Source organism: Muntiacus reevesi, chromosome 1, assembly GCF_963930625.1.
Source record: "Muntiacus reevesi chromosome 1, mMunRee1.1, whole genome shotgun sequence".
In the NCBI taxonomy this organism is placed as follows: Eukaryota; Metazoa; Chordata; class Mammalia; order Artiodactyla; family Cervidae; genus Muntiacus; species Muntiacus reevesi.
In genome coordinates this window covers 56,796,941-56,814,485 of record NC_089249.1, presented here as the reverse complement: position 1 = coordinate 56,814,485, position 17,545 = coordinate 56,796,941, and the positions used below count along the sequence as shown (strand labels likewise).

Genomic DNA, 17,545 nt, shown 5'->3' with positions numbered 1-17,545 from the left:
TTGTCATAAGCAGCCAAGCTCTCCAGCAGGGCTGAGCTGGGATGGTGGCCCTGGGGATCAGGGCCTCCCAGACACCCCACTGCAACTGTCTCCCAGTCCCTCCCTGGCTGACCCAGCTCCCAGCTGGCTCCCACTTGCCACGGACCTCACCCAGCAGGGGTGCCCCTCCTCCGGCCCTGCACCATCCACACTGACACAGGCTCACAATTCTCCCATCAGAAAAACTCCCCCTGGAACCAACCTTCAGATTCTCCCTGCGTCTTTTAGATCTGCGCCGGAAAGAGCAGTTGCCTCCAGCTCCTCCTCCCTTCTGCCACCAACCTGTCCCCCCTGCAGAAAACAACGCCAGACTCCTTGAAGTGCTTCCCTCCTGGTGCCTGTCCCAGACTAGGCTGCACTGGGGATGCACAGAATAATCCAAAATCTACTCTGGGATGCTCCTGCAGCCCAGACCTCTTGCGGAGATGCTCCTGGAGCTGCGCCAGCCGTTCTGAGCGAGTCGGAGCGCTGCGGTCATTTACAGCCGCAAATGAGTCCTAGTTCTTGGAGTACCAGCCAAGATTCAGAGCCAGTTCCCACTGAACTCATCCCTGGCGCCATCTGGGGTGAGAGTAAGGGGTGAGGGCCCTCTTGGCTCTCTCTCTCTCCTCAAAAGCCCCCTCTCCAACCTCCCCCACCCCCGCTACAGGGTCCGCCAGCTGGAGGCAGGAGCCTGGAGGAGCTGGAAGAAGCAGAGAAGCCCTGCCCATCAGGTGCTGAGGACATGGGGCCCTGTCTCTGGGCACTTGGAGGGGTGTGGAATGGACGCCCTTGGGCGCTTTTGTGGCCACTCGGGGGCCCCCAGTTGGGCTCTTGCTGCTCTCCCTCCTGCCACTGCCTCAGGAGTCCAAGGCCCACCCCTGTCTTCCTCTTGGGGCCCTTTGCCCCTCTTGGCAGCCAGTGAATCTAAGGGAACCCCCAGGCTGGCTCACGTGGCCCCAGCCCACTTGTCCGCTGGGAGACACACTCCCTTTGCTGAATTAAAGGCGAAGCAGGAAACAGCAGCTGACACCAGGCTTGAGACAGAACCGACACCGGCCAGTACGCCACCCCTGCGGCACTCAGCGTCACACCTCGAGCTCAGCGAGGGTCCCCAGGAGCCCCCCCACACACACACACTGCATCTAGGGTGAGAAGCAGGCCCCCGCAGGGCAGGCTGGGTGCCCTGGCAGCTCTGCCCAAGCCCCACTTCACCCGTGCTCTCTGGCCCGTGGTTTCCATGTAACCTTGCAGCCTCGCAGCCCCTTGTTAGCCTCCAACATGAGAACGTGGGCCCCCTGCCAGCAGCCCCCTCTCTATCATCTGATGTCACTGTGCTTGGCGCCACCCCGGAGCACTCACAACCCAGCACCCGTCACACTTGGCTGGGTCTGACCTCACCTCCTAACCTGGCAGCTGGCTTTTCTTCCTTAGCACGGTCAGACAAACCTGGGTTCAAATCCCAATGCCACTGCTTAGGAACTCTGGGGCTTTGGACCTCTAAGAGCCTCTGTTTTCTTTTCATCTGCAACACGGGGTTGCCATAGTTGCCTCATAGGATTGCCACCATGTTTAGCTGACGTAGGGCCTGGGTCGCACCCAGCCAGGGGATGTTTCTGCACGTTTTCCTTCCCCTCTGTCCCCGGGCCCACTCTGGCCTCGCTGGATGTGTGTGTTCCTGCTCCCACGCTCTAGGATACCACCACCCCTTCCTGTCCTCCACAGTCTCAATTAATGGTGCCCTCCCCCGACTCCCTCTGCTGCCCTGTTAGACTGGGGACGTTGCGAGGGCAGGGAGCTCCTCTGGGCCTTAAGGTACTCTTTTTATTTTTTAATATAAATTCAGTTATTTGGGTGCTCTGAGTCTCAGTTGTGACATATAGGATCTTCCGAGATTCATGACACTTGCAGGGTCTTTAGTTGTGGCATGCGAACTCCTAGATGCGGCCCATGGGCTCTAGTTTCCTGACCAGGGATGGAACCCGGGGCCCCCTGCATGGGAAGCACAGTCTTAGCCACTGGACCACCAGGACGTCCCTAAGTGAAAGGAAGAAAGAAAGTGAAGTCGCTCAGTCGTGTCTGACGCTTTGTGACCCCCATGGACTGTAGCCTGCCAGGCTCCTCCGTCCGTGGGATTTTCCAGGCAAGACTACTGGAGTGGGTTGCCATTTCCTTAGGTACTCTTAAATGTTTGTTGGAGGTGTAAACAGATGGTAGCTGAAAAGCCGTTGTGGACTCGGAAATCACTCTGAACCTGACTGTGGCTCTGAGCCTGAACTATGGAATGCTTCAGGTGGCCACCAGTTGGAGCAGCTTGGACCCCAGAGGGGCTGCTGCTTGGACACACTGGTCCAGGAGAAGTGGGGGGAGCTGGGCTGCTATGGTCCAGGCTCTGGGGTACTGACACCCCAGTAAAAAGAAGGGACGCTGGAGGCAGTTAGCTCCATCATCGGGTCAGAACCCAGTTGCCTTCTTCCAACAGCAGGCCCTCCTCCTCTCTGTTCTTGGCCCGCCGTCTCCTGACTGGTCACCCTCACTGGTCCACAGAGACGGCCTCATCCCTCCACATTTTTAGAGACAGATCCACCCCAGATCTGGGGTTCTTTCTGCGGCGGACCTGAGCCAAAGCCATCCCCTTCCACAATCCCATCCCTCTGACGTTAAAATAACGAATCCCAGAAGAATACAGAACAATGGTCATCTACTTTTATAGATTTCCCCAGAATTGTAAAGACGGGCTTAATTGCACTAGCATTTTCTAGAAGCATTCCTCAAATGGGGATCATTTTTTACGGCACTGGATGGATGTCTTCCTGCTGGGACAAACAGGAAGGTGGCCCCGACATGATGACCGCATGGCCAGCCTCCCCGGCCTGGCATGGCCTCTTGGATACGGGAGAGGAGGAGGTGCTGGGGGAGGGGGCGAGGCCTCGGTGCGGCCACTTTCCTGGTGGTTTTGGTTGGGTTCTGGGCTTCCCTGGTGGTTCAGATGGTAAAGAATCTGCCTGCAATGGGAGAGACTTGGGTTTGATCCCTGAGTCGGGGAGATCCCCTGGAGAAAGGAATGGCTATCCACTCCAGTATTCTTGCCTGGACAGTCCCATGGACAGAGGAGCCTGGCGGGCTACAGTCCACAGGGCAGCAAAGAGTCGGACACCACTGAGCGATTATCACTTTCACGTCACTTTTGGTTGGGTTCCAACCTCCCAACCCCCATGAGGAAACTCCAGGCTGTCACTGTGCCTGCCGGGCTGCCTCGAAGCTTCATTGCGAGAACCAGATGGGAGGAGATGTGTAAAGGCTGCAAGTGGTTCCTGAGCTGACCTCAGGGGACTAGGGAGCCGTTGGCCGGGGGAGGGGGTGGTGGTCTGGGCAGAGGGGACAGCAGAGGGGGCTGCAGAGCAGGGTGGTGGCCTGTGTATGCGGAAAGGACATAGGGTGGGCTAGCTGGGGGGTGGTGGTGAGCACTCTTCATCTCCCCCCTGTCCTTCCCAGCCCAGCTGGGACCCTGGGGGATCGCTGACCACCCCTTCCTGCAGCTGCTGCAGTCACACCCTGTCCCTGCTGTGCCTTAAACCTCAGCCCTAACTCAAGGCTCCTTGTTTTATGACAAAACTAAAATATTATTATAGTTAAACAGTCACCACCACCAGCCCAGAGATAAAGTGCAATGTAAAGTCCTCTCCTCTCCCCCTCTCCTGGGGGGGGGGGAGCCCCTGGGGCCGGCTCAGTGGGGTCTCCATGCATGAGCATCACGTGTGACAAAGTCCACCTACTGTGACATCCAGACATGCCCGTGATCCCCTGGGACTAGCCTGAGTCCTTCAGGGGAGAGGGTGTCTAGCTTCTTCCCTGAAGCTCCAAATACCAGTGTGGCCAGAGCTTGGAGGAATTAGCGGGTGTGGAGGGCCATCGTCCCTGTCCTGGGGTCCCCCAGGGAGCCTGACCTCACTCCCCTGGGGACCCGGTCCAGGGCTGAGCTGGAGACCTGAGAAGAAACCGGCCTGGCCTCTTGCCAGCCTCACACCCCCTACAGGCAGGCGGGGGGGCCCACGCCTCACTTCTGCAACCAAATAAATCCTGCTGCTCGCTCCGAGTGGCTCTCCAACGAATGATCTTCTCCCGATTAACAACCTGGCCAGCATGTTCTCGGTGACTCGCTGCCGACCTCAATTTAGCACTGTCTGCTGGTTGGCTGCGGGCAGAGGAAGGTGCGGGGCGGGCGGGGGGACAGCACACTGAAGCTGGGGGGCTTGGGCAGCTGAAGTGTGGGGGTGGGGAGGTGGCCGCTGCTGACCCAGCCCAGAATCTGACGGGCACCTCAGGGCCTGCAGGAGGGTGGGACGCCCAGCCAGGCAGACTCCTGCCTTAGGGGAGCTTTCAGACTGTTTTTCTAGGTGCCTCTGATGAAAGGCCCTGGAGAAGGAAATGGCAACCCACTCCAGTCCTCTTGCCTCGAAAATCCCATGGACAGAGGAGCCTGGTGGTCTACAGTCCGTGGGGTCGCAAAGAATCAGACACGATTGAACAACTTTCGCTTTCACTTGCTGTATTTTTTAAACACTTGTCAAGTTCTTCTCCAAGCTCGGATTCAGGGAAAGGTTTATCTCTCCTCACTGATGCCTCCTCCAGGCTGGGGAGAGCGTGCCTATGCCCAGAAGGGCTTCTTCCTGCCAGGAAGCGTTTCTTCATTTGGTTTCTTGCCTCCTTCCTCCTTGCTCCTCCTTCTCCAGCTTTGGGTCATCTCAGGCCTGTGCTTTTTACCCAACGTGGCTTCTTGACCTTTGGGAAGGACGGTGGTTGGGAGCACGGGGTCTGGTGTCTTCCAGCTCCTGGGGCGGGGTTGCAGCTGCCCTCCACACCTCCTGAGAAACAGAGTTAGCAGTTGGACCCCCTGAGCCCAGACTTCTCCTGCAAAACGGAGCCCTTATGCACTCGGCCTTGGGCGTGTTGGGAAGTGTAGAGTTGTATGTGAAAAGCGCTCGGCATGCCACCCACACCCATGGAGTGCGTGGCGAGCATGAGCCCCGGTCCTCATGGGAACACAGGGGGACTGAAGCTGCCACTCTGTCCCTTTTCTTCCCCGGCAGAAGAGCGGTCCGTGACCCACACCGGCCTCCCCATTCTGGTCTCTCTGGCCAACAAGGCCGTCTCCTTCCACTGCAGCATCACCTACCCCTACACCCCTGAGTTCAAGAACTTCACAGTCAGATACTTCCACGTGGACCTCCAGGGCCGGATCAGCTCCGAGGAGAAGATCAACTGCCAACCTGGCACGGGCAGTGAGAACCAGACCCACACCACTGTCTGTCCCATCACCCTCAAGCCGCCTAACGCGTCTGCCACCGGTACCTACTATTGCTCCGTGCTCTGGTCGGACTCCAAGAAGATTGGCGAGGGCACCTTCATCCTGGTCAGAGGTGAGCTTCCTCCGTGGCTCTACCCCGGGCACAGGGTCCGGCAGACTTTGGGGGCATAGGAGCGAAAGTGGGGGATGTTTGCCTCACCACTCGGCTATGGCACAGCAGAACCGAGCCGCCTCCGGAAGCCCCTGGCCACACATGTGTGCCGAGATGCCCGCCTTCTTGGGAAAGGGCAGAGTCTGGGATATGGGTCGACTCTGGCCACCTCTGGCAGGCCGTTGTCCTCGGGGTCCCTTTCACACCATGGGCTGTGTGAGTGCGGAACGGAGGCCCATGTGTGTTTGTGGAGACCTGTGAGCGAGCACGCAGCTCGTGGACCCCTTTCTGGGGTTAGATTCCTAGTTTTCATCACATTCTCAGAGGAGTGAATAATGACTCCCAGAAGTTAATAAGAACAGCCCATCACCGAAGTCATGACCCTCTGACCCAGCTCTGCCACTCCCACTGGTTGTGCCAGGGTTTCAGAAGGCCACGGACCTGGCCTTGGGCCCCCCAGTCCTGCGGCTTGCCAGGATGTGACCTTGGACTTGCTCTTCATGGCAACACCCCGCCTATCAGAGGCTTTTCTTGGGATGAGAGGGATCCTGAATGCAAGGGCTGGTGCCTGGTGACAGGATGCTCTGGGTGAGCCCCAGACACACACGTGCCTGCCACGTGGTTGGCGTTCTGTCGTTCTTTGGTCCGCCACATGAAAGGAGGGATGGAGGGAGAAAGGGGTGGACAAAAGGACTGGTGGCTCAAGGGAAACGGCTGGACTCTGCCCTCGCCTACCCCCGGTGCAGGGCAGCACCTGCCAGGCCTGGTACAGACTCCCCCACACCCCTGCCTCACGTCACCGCTCCTGCCCGTGTGATCGCTACATCATGGGTGGAAAGGAGGTGGCCCCGGGAGGTGACGTGACTCACTCAGGCCCCAGAAGCGCCTCTCACTGGGGCCAGTGCCCTGAGGCAGGGGCACCTAAGGAGCAAAGGATGTCGTCCTTGCCCTTGCCAAGAATCAAGGCAGTGAACACAGGAAGGGGCTCAGCCAAGCCGAGTGTGGGGTGGTAGAGGGCCTCAGCAGAGGTGGGGTCCAGGGGGTCCCAGTCGGGGAGAGTTGTGAGGAGGGCTGGGGGTGGGGTGTGCCTCTCCAGACAGCTGGCCTCTCTGCTTCCCTGCCCTCACCCAGACACAGGATACCAGGAGCCCCCCCGGGGCCCCCAGAAGCTCCTGCTCTCCTGCTTCGTCGGCATCCTGGCCGTCCTGAGCATCCTGGCCACGGCCCTGCTTCTCTGGAAGAAGGTAGGGGACGTGGACCCACAGCAACCCCGCCCCCACCCCACTCACCGTGGCTTAGGGACACCCCCTCCCCCAGGCGGGGTGCCTGGAATAGGTGCTTCTCGGGGCCATTTGCCCCAGGGGCCCCCACTTCGCCCCACCCCCACCCCCATGGCCTCCAGGTCCTTCTTGACCTTGTTGCGGGAGGTCAGGACTCTTGAGTCTTTTCCGGGGTCGCAGGTTCCTTCGAGTTGTCTGATGGAAGCTGCAGGCCTGCATTTGTACCATTCCTAGCTCTCTAAGGTTCTAAAACCTTATCTCATATTTTCTGTGCATGCATGCTAAGGCGTTTCCATCTCGTGTTCAACTCTGTGCAACCCTATGGACTGTGGCCCGCCAGGCTCCTCTGTCGATGGGTTTCTCCAGGCAAGAATACTGGAGTGGGTTGCTGTGCCCTCCTCCAGGGGATCTTTCCAACCAGATTCGACCCAGGGATTGGACCCGCATCTCTTATGTCTCCTGCATTGGCAGGCAGGTTCCTTTTCCACTAGCGCCACCGTGGAAACCCGTATTCTCTGAACCCCTGGCAACGCAGAAAGAAGGAAGGAAAGTTTCCTCAGGGCCGCTGGGTGCTGGGCACCTCCCCTGCATGCTCTGGTCGGCCGACCTCCGTCACTTCTTCCCACTCTATGGCTCTGAACAGTGAGGCTCAGAGGACCGGCCCACAATATGTTTCTTCCCCGCTGTGACTCTTACAAGGACAGGGACAGGCGGGAAGGCTCTGAGTCTGTCTTCCAGAGCAGCCCCCGGGCAGCAGCCTGGGTGTTGGACACAGTAATCTGAGGCAGGGGTACCAAGGGACTCACCCCCACCTGCGGACGCCCAGCCGGGCATAGGAGTGTGAGCACACAGGTCCCTTCCAGGGGCAGGGTGAGGGCAGAGCTGTGTCCGACCAAGAACTTTACTTACTTCAGCACTTGTCTGCAAAAAAAAAAAAAAAAAAAAAGGATTTTAATGATTGGATCTCAGTGTCCAGCGAAGCCAGGGAGGCGCGGTGTAGAGTAGGAGGTCACTAAAGAGGGGAGGACAGGAGAGGGCGGACCTCAGAAGCCTCAGCTTGACATCTACCCCAGCCCCTCCCCCTGCCACGCTGCCTCGGAGACCCCACCTCCTTCCCTGCGCCCTCCCGCCTCCCCTCTCCTCCCTCCGGGAATAGGTGCTGAGTGTCCAGTGTGTGCCGGGCTCTGACCTAAGTGCCAGGCCTGGTGGAAAGCAAGACAGAGGCGGCCCCTGCCCTCTTGTCAAGCTTCCACCCTCTCCGAGCCTCAGTTTTCTCCTCCAGAAATGGGGTTAAGGACGGATCCCCTCCTCCATCTGAAAGGGTGGGAGAGAGCACATTGGCCGGATGCCAGCTGGTGCCTGGCCCCCGTGGGAGCCAGTGTGAGGGCACCTCAGACTGTCGTCCATGCACTTGGGGGTGGGGGTGCTGGGGTGAGAGCCCGGCCTTGAAGGGGAGAGGACTCGGAAGGCCGGGAGCTACCACAGGGGAAGAATTGCCCAGAGTTCCCTGAAGCTGCATCCAAATCCGGATGTGGACCCTGTAGACGCTGCCCCAGAACTGGATGGCCCTCGTGGTTTGGACCCTGAGCTGAGCATAGGAACAAAGCGTGCAGCGGCGTCCTCAGCCAGAGACAGGCCAGCCGGCCTGCCATGGAGGCTGAGGAGGAAAAGGCACGGAAGACCCCAGGAGCACATCTGATAAACGCATCAGAGCTGGGAGCTACCGACTCAGAAGGGGTAGATGAGTCCTGTCCTGAGAGTGGGTTCGAGGGCTCCCACTGAGCGCGAGGTCGAGGTGGGCTTCCCAGAGCAGGCAACCTCCAACGTTGGTCCATCCATGCCCCTTGCGGGGCTTCGGACACAGCGGGTCTCCCTCCTCCAAGGCACACTCCATATTCGGTTCTGGACTCCCCAGGGGAACCCTGCACTGGGTCACCCACATTTCTGTGGCCTCTGTACATCGGCACGTCCCAGGCTCCTTCCTCGGAGCTCCCGTCATCTGTCTACACTCTTCCGTGTCTGCTACACTCCAGGGATTACAACCCCACCCAGCGTGGCTGCCCTGAGCCCTCCCGCGCTCCAGATCACGTCTTCTCCTTGCAAGTGCCCATGGGCATCTGCACGCACCTTGTCGGGAACAGCGCTCCTTAGTCCCCAGCAGCCAGCATCATCCCAGCAAGTAGCACCACGCCCAGATGTTCAGACCGGAAGCCCTGGTGCTGTGTTTGTCCCCCTGCCGCCCCACGGCCGATCCCTGGGCCCGTCCTGCCAGCAGTCTGCCCACGATCCGGCCGCAAGCCCCAGCCCAGGCCTCCGTCACCCCTCGCCCAGAATCCGAGTCTTCCTGTTTTCCGCTTGCTTCTTCTCACTCTGCCCCCCTCAGCCTTGTTTCTGTGTCACCACCGTCTCCCCCAACCAGAGCGTAAGCCCCGGAAAGAAGCCCCAGAGTTGGTGTCTGGGGGAGCCGGACACGCAGTGCTTGTGGCAGGAATGATGGAGTAAGTGAGCGCTGAGACCTGAAAGATGAGTCCGAGGAGGCCGGGCTATGAGGTGGGCAAGGTGACAGTATTGCTCCCACCTTACAGAGCGGGAAACAGAGGCTTTACAGATTTCCCGAGCAGCTGAATGGCTTATCCATTTGAAAATCAATGTCAGAGGGGTACATGCTGATGGCCTGGGACAAGCAGGCAAGGCTGGCTCCAGGGAGCGTCATTTCCTCCGTAACGCAGTGCACTGTGTCCAGGACCTGGACTCTTTCTCTCGCTCCACTGCTGTCTTCAGACAGACAAGCAAGCCCTGAGAAGTCCGTCCCAGCCCCGGCAGACTCGGACTCCTCCTCGTGACCCCAGAATGTCTCTTACCTTCCCAGTGGCGCCCCCCCCCCCCCCCAGCCTCAGTGGAGCACCACGAGGCCAGGCCTACCTGGGTCTTGTCACCACGGGGTCCGGGAGAGCCCCCGCCCATGAACCCACGCCTACCAGCCTTTGCAGGGAAGCAGGTGGTACAGAGGAGTGGCATTCGATTTGAGAACAGGGCACCTGGGTTTGATCCAAGCAGTTTGATCCAAGCTGGACAAATTTCAATCTCCCCCTCTGGAAAGCAGGAACTCCATGCCCACTTCCTCAGGCAGTTATGAGAATTAAGTAACAATAAAAGATGGATAGACAGCATCACTGACTCAATGGATGTGAATCTGAGCAAACTCTGGGAGACAGAGGACAGGGAAGCCTGGCGTGCTACAGTCCATGAGATTGCGAGGAGTTGGGCTTGATTTACTTAGCGACTTAGCAAGAGTAAGTCCTAAAGTTCTTTGTAAACTGTAAGATGCTGCCTGAATGCCTGCCCCTGTCTGTCTGGGAGACCTACACATCCAAACAAAACAGAAGAGCCAAAACCCCAGGTACGGTCAGGGCAGCATCTTGGTCAATCACACAGACCTGGGTTCAAATCCTGCCCCTGCCGCTTCTGGCTCTATGGCCTCGGGCAAGTTGCCAGCCCTCCCTGAGCCTTCATAGCTTCCTGTGACTGCCGTGAAGACTGGTCTTGCAGGTTTGTCAAGGGGCGCGAGAGGTCAGGCAGGTCATGCATTTAGAGCCCCACCTGGCACCCAGTGAGGCTCCGTCCTAGTCCTGAACCATTACTATGCTGTGACTGGGGATGGTGCTGGCTTCTGCCTGAGAGTTAAGTAGCTCTCGAGAGCTAATCCCAAGTAAATGGGCTGGGGGCTGGCAGGCAGCCAGGGTTTTTAATTAGCTCCTGCCCCGAGATGAGGCTGTTGTTGCTCCACTGTTGGCAGCACGGTGCCTGCGATGAGATGGGGGCGTGTGGACAGCCTCCTCCTGCCTCTGCACGGCCTCCCAGCTCCCAGAGCCCCCGCCTTCTGGAAGGCTCCCCCCCACCCCACCGTCCCTGCACCCTCGACCACTAGAGTTTCTCGCAGCACCCAGCTCGAGCCTTCTGCAACCGCCTTCTGATCCTAGCGTGTCCTGCTTGCAGCCTTCAGACGTTTTCCACCATCCACCCTCTGCTCGCTGCCCGGCACGGCTGCCCTGACCCATCCCAGGCAGGTTCACATCTCGGACCACGCTGACCATCTTTTCATTTCTCCAGACCTTCAGGCCCCGGCACCTGCTGCTACCTCTTCCTCTCCTTCCCTTCTTCCAAACTAAGAGGACTTAAAAAAAAATCTTTGGCTGCGCTGGGTTTTCGTTGGCGTCCCTGGGCTTTCTCTAGCTGCTCAGGCTCTAGGTTCAGCGGCATGAGCAACACGGGGATCTTCCCGCGCCCCATGCATTGGCAGGTGGGTTCTCAACCCCTGGAACACCTGGGAGCCCCAGCCTCCAGGTCGTTAAGGCCCCTTTCTGCCGGGCGAGGCGCTTGTTTCCTCCCATGAGCCAGAGGCTCTGTCCCTGTTGGTCAGTGCAGGAACCACGCTTGGGAAAACTGCTGGTTCATCGTCCATCTCTCCACTGGGTCCTAAGCTCCGGAGGCCAGGGATGGGGCCCCCGTGTCCATGCCGGCTGGTTCACCAGAGGTGCCTGGCAAGTGTGTGTTATTGGCCAAGGGCCACCTATGTGACACCCACATGTTACGCACTTACTTCCTCGTCGGCTCCCTGAATCTGTGCAACATTCTATCAAAGGAGGTGATTGCTGAAGAAACTGAGGTCCAGAGCGGGGCGAAGGCAGAGCCTGTGAGGGACAGAGGGGACTGGACACCTGGTCTGGCTGGTGCTCACTCTGCAGCCCTCCTCAGTAATCGGCCCTGTAGCCGGGGCCCCTGTCTCCCTGCAGCACCCGCCTCCCCAGAACCAGGCCCTGTGTGGAGGGCGGGGTGCCTCGATGGAATCGTTATCGTTTCCAGTATCCCCGAGCAGGTGAGTGACTTGATGTAGGTCTTGCAGGTATTTGGGTTTCCCAGTTGGCACTAGCGGTAAAGGAAAAAAAGAAGAAATGCCTGCCAATGCAAGAGACATTAAGGACGGAGGTTTGATCCCTGGGTTGGGAAGATCCCCTGGAGGAGGGCATGGCAACCCACTCCAGTATTCTTTCCTGGAAAATCCCATGGACAGAGGAGCCTGGGGGGCTACAGTCCATAGGGTTGCAAAGAGTCAGATACGACCGAAGCAACTTAGCATACATGCATGCATTGCGGGTATTTGCCACGCTTCTCGGGAGAAGGTGGCTGGAAGGCGCTGAGTGATCAATTTCTGAGTGGCCTCATGGACATCTGCCATCCTTTCCTCTGTGGGGTCTGGTGGGGTCTGGGGAGAAAGGAGCCGCTGGTCCCCAGCCTGATGACCCTGATTCCTTTCCCCTAGGGACAGATGCAGGCTCTGTGGAAGCATGTTGCCAAGAAGTGCCCAGGCCCCACTGCCACCAGCAACCCAGGGCAGCCTCCATCGGAATCCGTCTACACGGTGAGTCCTCCACCGGCTGAGGCCTGACTTGGGGACTGGTTCCCCAGCTTGGTCAGAGTTCCAGCTGTGTGACTTCTCTGTGAAATCTGAGCCTCCGCTTCCTCATCCGTGAACTGGGGACCACTATCCCCGCCCTGGGGGGTTTCTGTGAAGGTGAGTCGGGGTTACAGGCCTGCCGCCCTGGCCCCTGGCAGACACGTAGCTGGGAGGGGCCGCTGGGGTCCCCTCCGTGGCACACCCCTCCACTTCTGGAACGAGGGGACGGCCAGGGCACAGTGGTGAGGTATGAAGAAATTTCCTCCGTCTGACCAAATGACAGTGACCAGCTCACCAACTCCTTCCTGTTTTTATTGCACAAACAACATGGGAGCAACAAGAAGAATCACAAAAAGAGGAAAAGGTCGGACAGTGTCCCACACCCTAAATATAGCAAGGAGTTTCAATTCTTCACTCTCCCCTTCCCCACCACACGCACTCACGCACACACACACACGCACACACACATTGTTTTATGTCCTCACAGCCAGGCAGAGGCATAGCCGGGTGCTGTTTGTTGCCCAGCTGGGCCCGCCCACCTGGTCAACACGCTGCCACTCTACCCAGGGGCTGGGGTGGCAACAGATATTCCTTTTCAGTTGCATCTGTTTTAGCTGAACGAGGAACATATGCTCATTGTCGAGAAAGTGAAGAATAAGGGCTACCCAATGTCAGCTGCGGTCTCAACTCCACGGGACCTTCGGGTCCCACCAGGTGCGGGTCTTGGCCTCACACCTGGAAGGTGCACAGCCACGCCGGGGGTCCTGCAGGGCCCCCCAGGGCATGTTCTGGGGCTCTGCCAGTACGAGCTTCCGCTGTTCCTGTCCCCACCACTCGGACCCGTACATGAAACACGGGTCTTTCCTCAATGTCCGAAAATCCCCACACAGAGGGTGTTCAGAATATGACCTCGATTATCAAGGATGAGGTGGCTGGGGATGAGGCAAAGACAGGGTTCCTTCAGGGCGGCACCAATGACCCCAAAGGGGACACAATACCACCAGCTCTCCCGGGGCCCTTGTCTCCACTCCCACCCCAGGGAATTTCCAGCAGTCACTGCTTCCCACATGGCCCCAGACTTCCCCATAGCCTCTCTTTTCTCCCAGCAGCTCATCATGGTATTTTCCCTAGGAGGAATTCTGATGTCAGCTGTTAAATAGAAACACTTCTCTCTCTCTCTCCACACACACACACACACACACACACACACACATACAATCTTTCTATATATATATCAAATAGAAGAAAATAACCATCATCCTAAACCTATCTTCTTCCAGGATAAATACTAGTAACATTGACTTCTATACCTTCCAGTCTCTTCTGTAAACACATACAGAGAGACCCATACACACACTCACACACACACACATTTTTTTTTTAAGAAAATTGGAGTAGTACCACTATTTTTGTTACAATATCTCATGAACATCTTTTCACATGAATAAATATCCTTCTCCAAGGTTATTTTTAATGGGAGAGACTCACTTTTGCATGGAGCATCTCTCTTGCCTGTGTTTAGACTTCTCGGAGACTCAGGCTAACTTTGCTGGAGCGTGGGGAGGAGGTCTGATGGCTCTGCCAGGTTGCTGGCTGGTTCCAGAGGCTTTAGGGCTGGAAAGGAGCTGAGAAGAGAGGCCACAGACTCTGCTAGCCCTTGAGGCCTGTCCCTAGTAGCTAGGGTTGGACCTGGGCAGGTAAGAATGACATGAACAAGGGTGATGATGATGTCAGGGGTTGTTTGTTGAGTACTTACTACATGCCTGGTGCCATGGTACACCTGTTATCTCATTAATACTCATAATGGGGCTTTAGGGTATGTGTGTTGTCCCCATTTTATTTTCTAGTTGTCTATTGCTAGTAAGTTGAGATATGACTGATTCTTTTTTATATGATTGATTTTTGTATGTTGACTATATAAAGAGTAACCTTGCTGAACTCACTAATTAATTTTAATTCTTTCTCTGTAAATTCCTTTGTATTTTTTATGGACCCAGCCATGTCATCTATGAATGATAGAAGTTTCATTTCTTTCTTTTTAACCTTCATACCTTGTATTTCTTATCTTACTGCACTGCCTCAGACAGTGATGGTAAATAGGAGTGGTGACAGTGGACAGGGGAAGACCTTTGTGTACTTCCCCTCTCTACTTTCTTTCTCTCATTTGTTGTATTTATTTATATGGCTGCACTGGGTCTTGTTGTGACATGCAGGATCCTTAGTTGTGGCACTCAAACTCTTAGTTGCAGCAGGTGGGATTTAGTTCCTTGACCAGAGATTGAACTCAGACCCCCAGGATTGGGAGCACGGAGTCTTAGCCACTGGATCACCAGGGAAGTCCCTCTCCTCTATTTTCTTTGGATACTTTGATCATTGATTTTCAACCTTCCTTCTTTCCTAATTCATGCACTTAAAGCTATGAACTTTCCTTTAAAAGTGGCTTTATCTGCATCCCACAAATTTTGATATGCCATATTTTTGTTATTGTTCAGTTTAAATTTCCCACTGAGATTTCCTTCTTGCCCCATGAGTTATTTTAAAATGGTTTGCTTGATTTTCAAATGTTTAATTATTTCTAGTTTTTGTTGTTTTTTATTTCTTACTAATTCTTTTGTGATCAGAGAATACCTTCTGTATGATTTCAATCCTTTGAGGTCTTTAGAGATCTGCTTTAGGTCAGCTTACATTTCAAATGCATTTGAAAAGAACTTGCATTGTGCATGGCTGAGTGAGTGTTCTGTGTGTGTCAGAGAGGTCAAACTTATTGATTGTGTTGTTAAAGTATGCCATATCCTTATTGGCTTTTTATCTATTAGATGTTAAGTTAAAATCTGTCCATATGATTGTAGATTGTATATTTCTCCTTCTAATTATGTCAATTTTTGTTTTTCATTCATGTGGGAAAATGCTCATGATATGTGACAAGAAAAGAAAAGGCTATCCTACTCCAATTTGCATATGTATGTGTGTGTGTGTGTGTGAAAACTGACTGATTAAGGAGCATGGATTTGGATTGAGCCAGAGAGACTGGGGTGCAAAGCTTTGTTTTTTTGTTCTTGAGTTCTGCTGCTTAAACTTTCTGAGTCCTGGTTCCATAATCTGTGATACAGGGCTGATGTATGGTTTTCCACTTACAGTTTGCAAACATGTTACGATTTCTTCCAGCTTAAGTTTCTCATTTTGAGCCGGCAGCCCCCTCCAGTGACCCTGCCCTTTCTCCATGACTCCTTTCAAAACGTCTGTCAAAATTCCGTCTCCAGTTTCTCTCTCTCTCCTTTCCGATCCACTGAGTCAGACTTTCTGCCCACCTGTTCTCTCTGCCCACCAAAGCCTTCCTTCTCAAGGTCACTGTTGACTTCCCTGATATTAAACCCAGTGGTCCGTTGGGTCCTCCTCTTCCTTGGTGAACCACAGTATCTGAGGCCAGCGAGCACTCCCTCCTCCTGGACACGCTTTGTCTACTTGCTTCCAGAACATTCCACCCTCCCATGATGCCTCTCTGACTCACGGCCGTACATCCTCAGCCTCCTTCACCAGAGGAATCCAGAGGAATCCTGACCTCTAAACGTTGGAATCCAGGCCTGGAGCCCTTTCTCGCCCCTCCCTGGGTGATTTCATGCAGCCTCAGCCTTTTGAGATCGTCTGCACTCTGACAGCTCCCTCATTTCTGTGTCCAGCCCAGACACCTCCTCTGAACACCGGAACCAGCTCTCTTTGGACCCCTCATCAGCTTCTCTCTCAGACCAGTCTCCGGTTCTTCACCTATGGAACTGCCTCTTCCCACAGTCGTCCTCATGCAGGGAATGGTTGCTCCAGCCTTCCTGTTGCTCAGGCTAAACCTTTTGAAGCTTCTCTCCTTCTATCACTGCTCCTATCAGGTCTATCAGCACAACTCAACTTCAAACATATCTGGAATCTGAATCTTCTCACCCCTCCAGGGCTGATGCTGGTGGGAATCACCACCATTTCTTGCCTGGAGGCCTCCACTTGACTTCTCTTTCTTTCTTCTTTCCTTCCTTTCTCTCTCTCTCTCTCTTTCTTGTATTTGGCTGTGTCAAGTCTTAGCTGTGGCATCTAATTCCCTGTCCAGGGACTGAACCCGGGCCCCTGCATTGGGAACGTGGAGTCTTAACCACTGGACCACCAGGGAAGTCCCCCTGCAATTGGTTTCTAATCAGCCGACCCGTTATTACCCTAGCCCCACCGTCTGTGCTCCAATCAGCAGCAGCGGAGTCACCCCCTCCAAACATAGGTCCCATCCAGCTCTGCTCTGAGCCCTTGGTGAGCCTCGGTCCTCTGAGAAGCAGGCACCAAGGCAGGAGTACATGTGTGATAGTGGTATTCCGGGAACCACCTGTGAGAGCAAACGGAAACGACTGGGAGAGCTGTCCGACTGATGCTGATCTGGTTCCGAGTAAAGAAAAGGGTGAAGGAAGGCAGAGAGGACGTGCTGACCTCCGCACAGTCTAGGGAAGCTTCAGTAAGGCCCCTGGGAGCCGGGTCAGAGGGGTCTGGGGGTTTCCCAGGGCGGGAGAGGCAGGGATGGCATCCCTGCCGGGCTCCGCCATTGGCTGGGGGCAGCCCACAGGGGTGTGGCCTCTGTGCACATGTGGGTCTCATAGCCCAGCAGCCGGGGCCCTGGGTTGGTGCTGATGGTCCCTAGCGCTGGAGGTCTGCGGATCACGTTCTCACGACCGTCTAGTGAGGTGGACTTCTGCCTCACTCAGCATGGGCACTGGAGCCCTGACTCTTCTTGGAGAGCTCTGCCCACAGGCCGTCCTGCCGGGGCACTCACTTGCTTCCGGCACGCTGGTCTCCTTGCTGTTCTCCAGACATGCCAGGCTTGTCCCCGCTCCACCCTGTGGTGGGGCCTTGGTGTTGGCTGTGTGTGCGCCCCCCGCTGCGGGGTTCTGTCTGGAGCTGTCCGTGGGGCCCCTCCCTCACTCCCATCTCTCCGCTCGGGGGCACCTTTGCAGGGAGGCCTTTCTGACCTCCTCACCCCCCAACCCCCGCTGTGACCCAGCCTCCCTGCCTTCCTTTACCAGGTCTCTCCGTGGCCCTTACGGCCACTGTTTACTTTCCGACTGTGGTCTGTCTGGGGCCCCAGGGCCCAGCACGTAGCAGGCACTCAGCAGCCAGCTGAGTGGAGGCCTGCTCTTAGCTCCTGGGTGCCTAGGGTTCCCTGGGGGGCTCCATGCTAGGCAGAGTGGGCACTCCATGACGAATGTGGGGCATCAGCGTTGTAGTTGCACATTCCCCAGGGGCATCTGGATGCCTCCCCTCAGCGCTGCTCCAGCTTTCGCCTGGCCCAGCGCCCTCATTCTCGCGCTCAG

At 56.2% G+C, this 17,545-nt stretch overlaps 1 protein-coding gene across 1 annotated transcript in view; it reads left to right on the top strand.

Moving 5' to 3' along the window:
- NFAM1 (NFAT activating protein with ITAM motif 1) overlaps nt 1-17,545 on the top strand; it is a 35,750-nt gene that overhangs the window by 13,357 nt on the left and 4,848 nt on the right. The window contains exons 2-4 of the mRNA XM_065924077.1: nt 5,109-5,438; nt 6,609-6,721; nt 12,078-12,176. Of these exons, the coding sequence (XP_065780149.1) occupies nt 5,109-5,438; nt 6,609-6,721; nt 12,078-12,176 (542 nt within the window). The remainder of the gene's footprint in view (nt 1-5,108; nt 5,439-6,608; nt 6,722-12,077; nt 12,177-17,545) is intronic.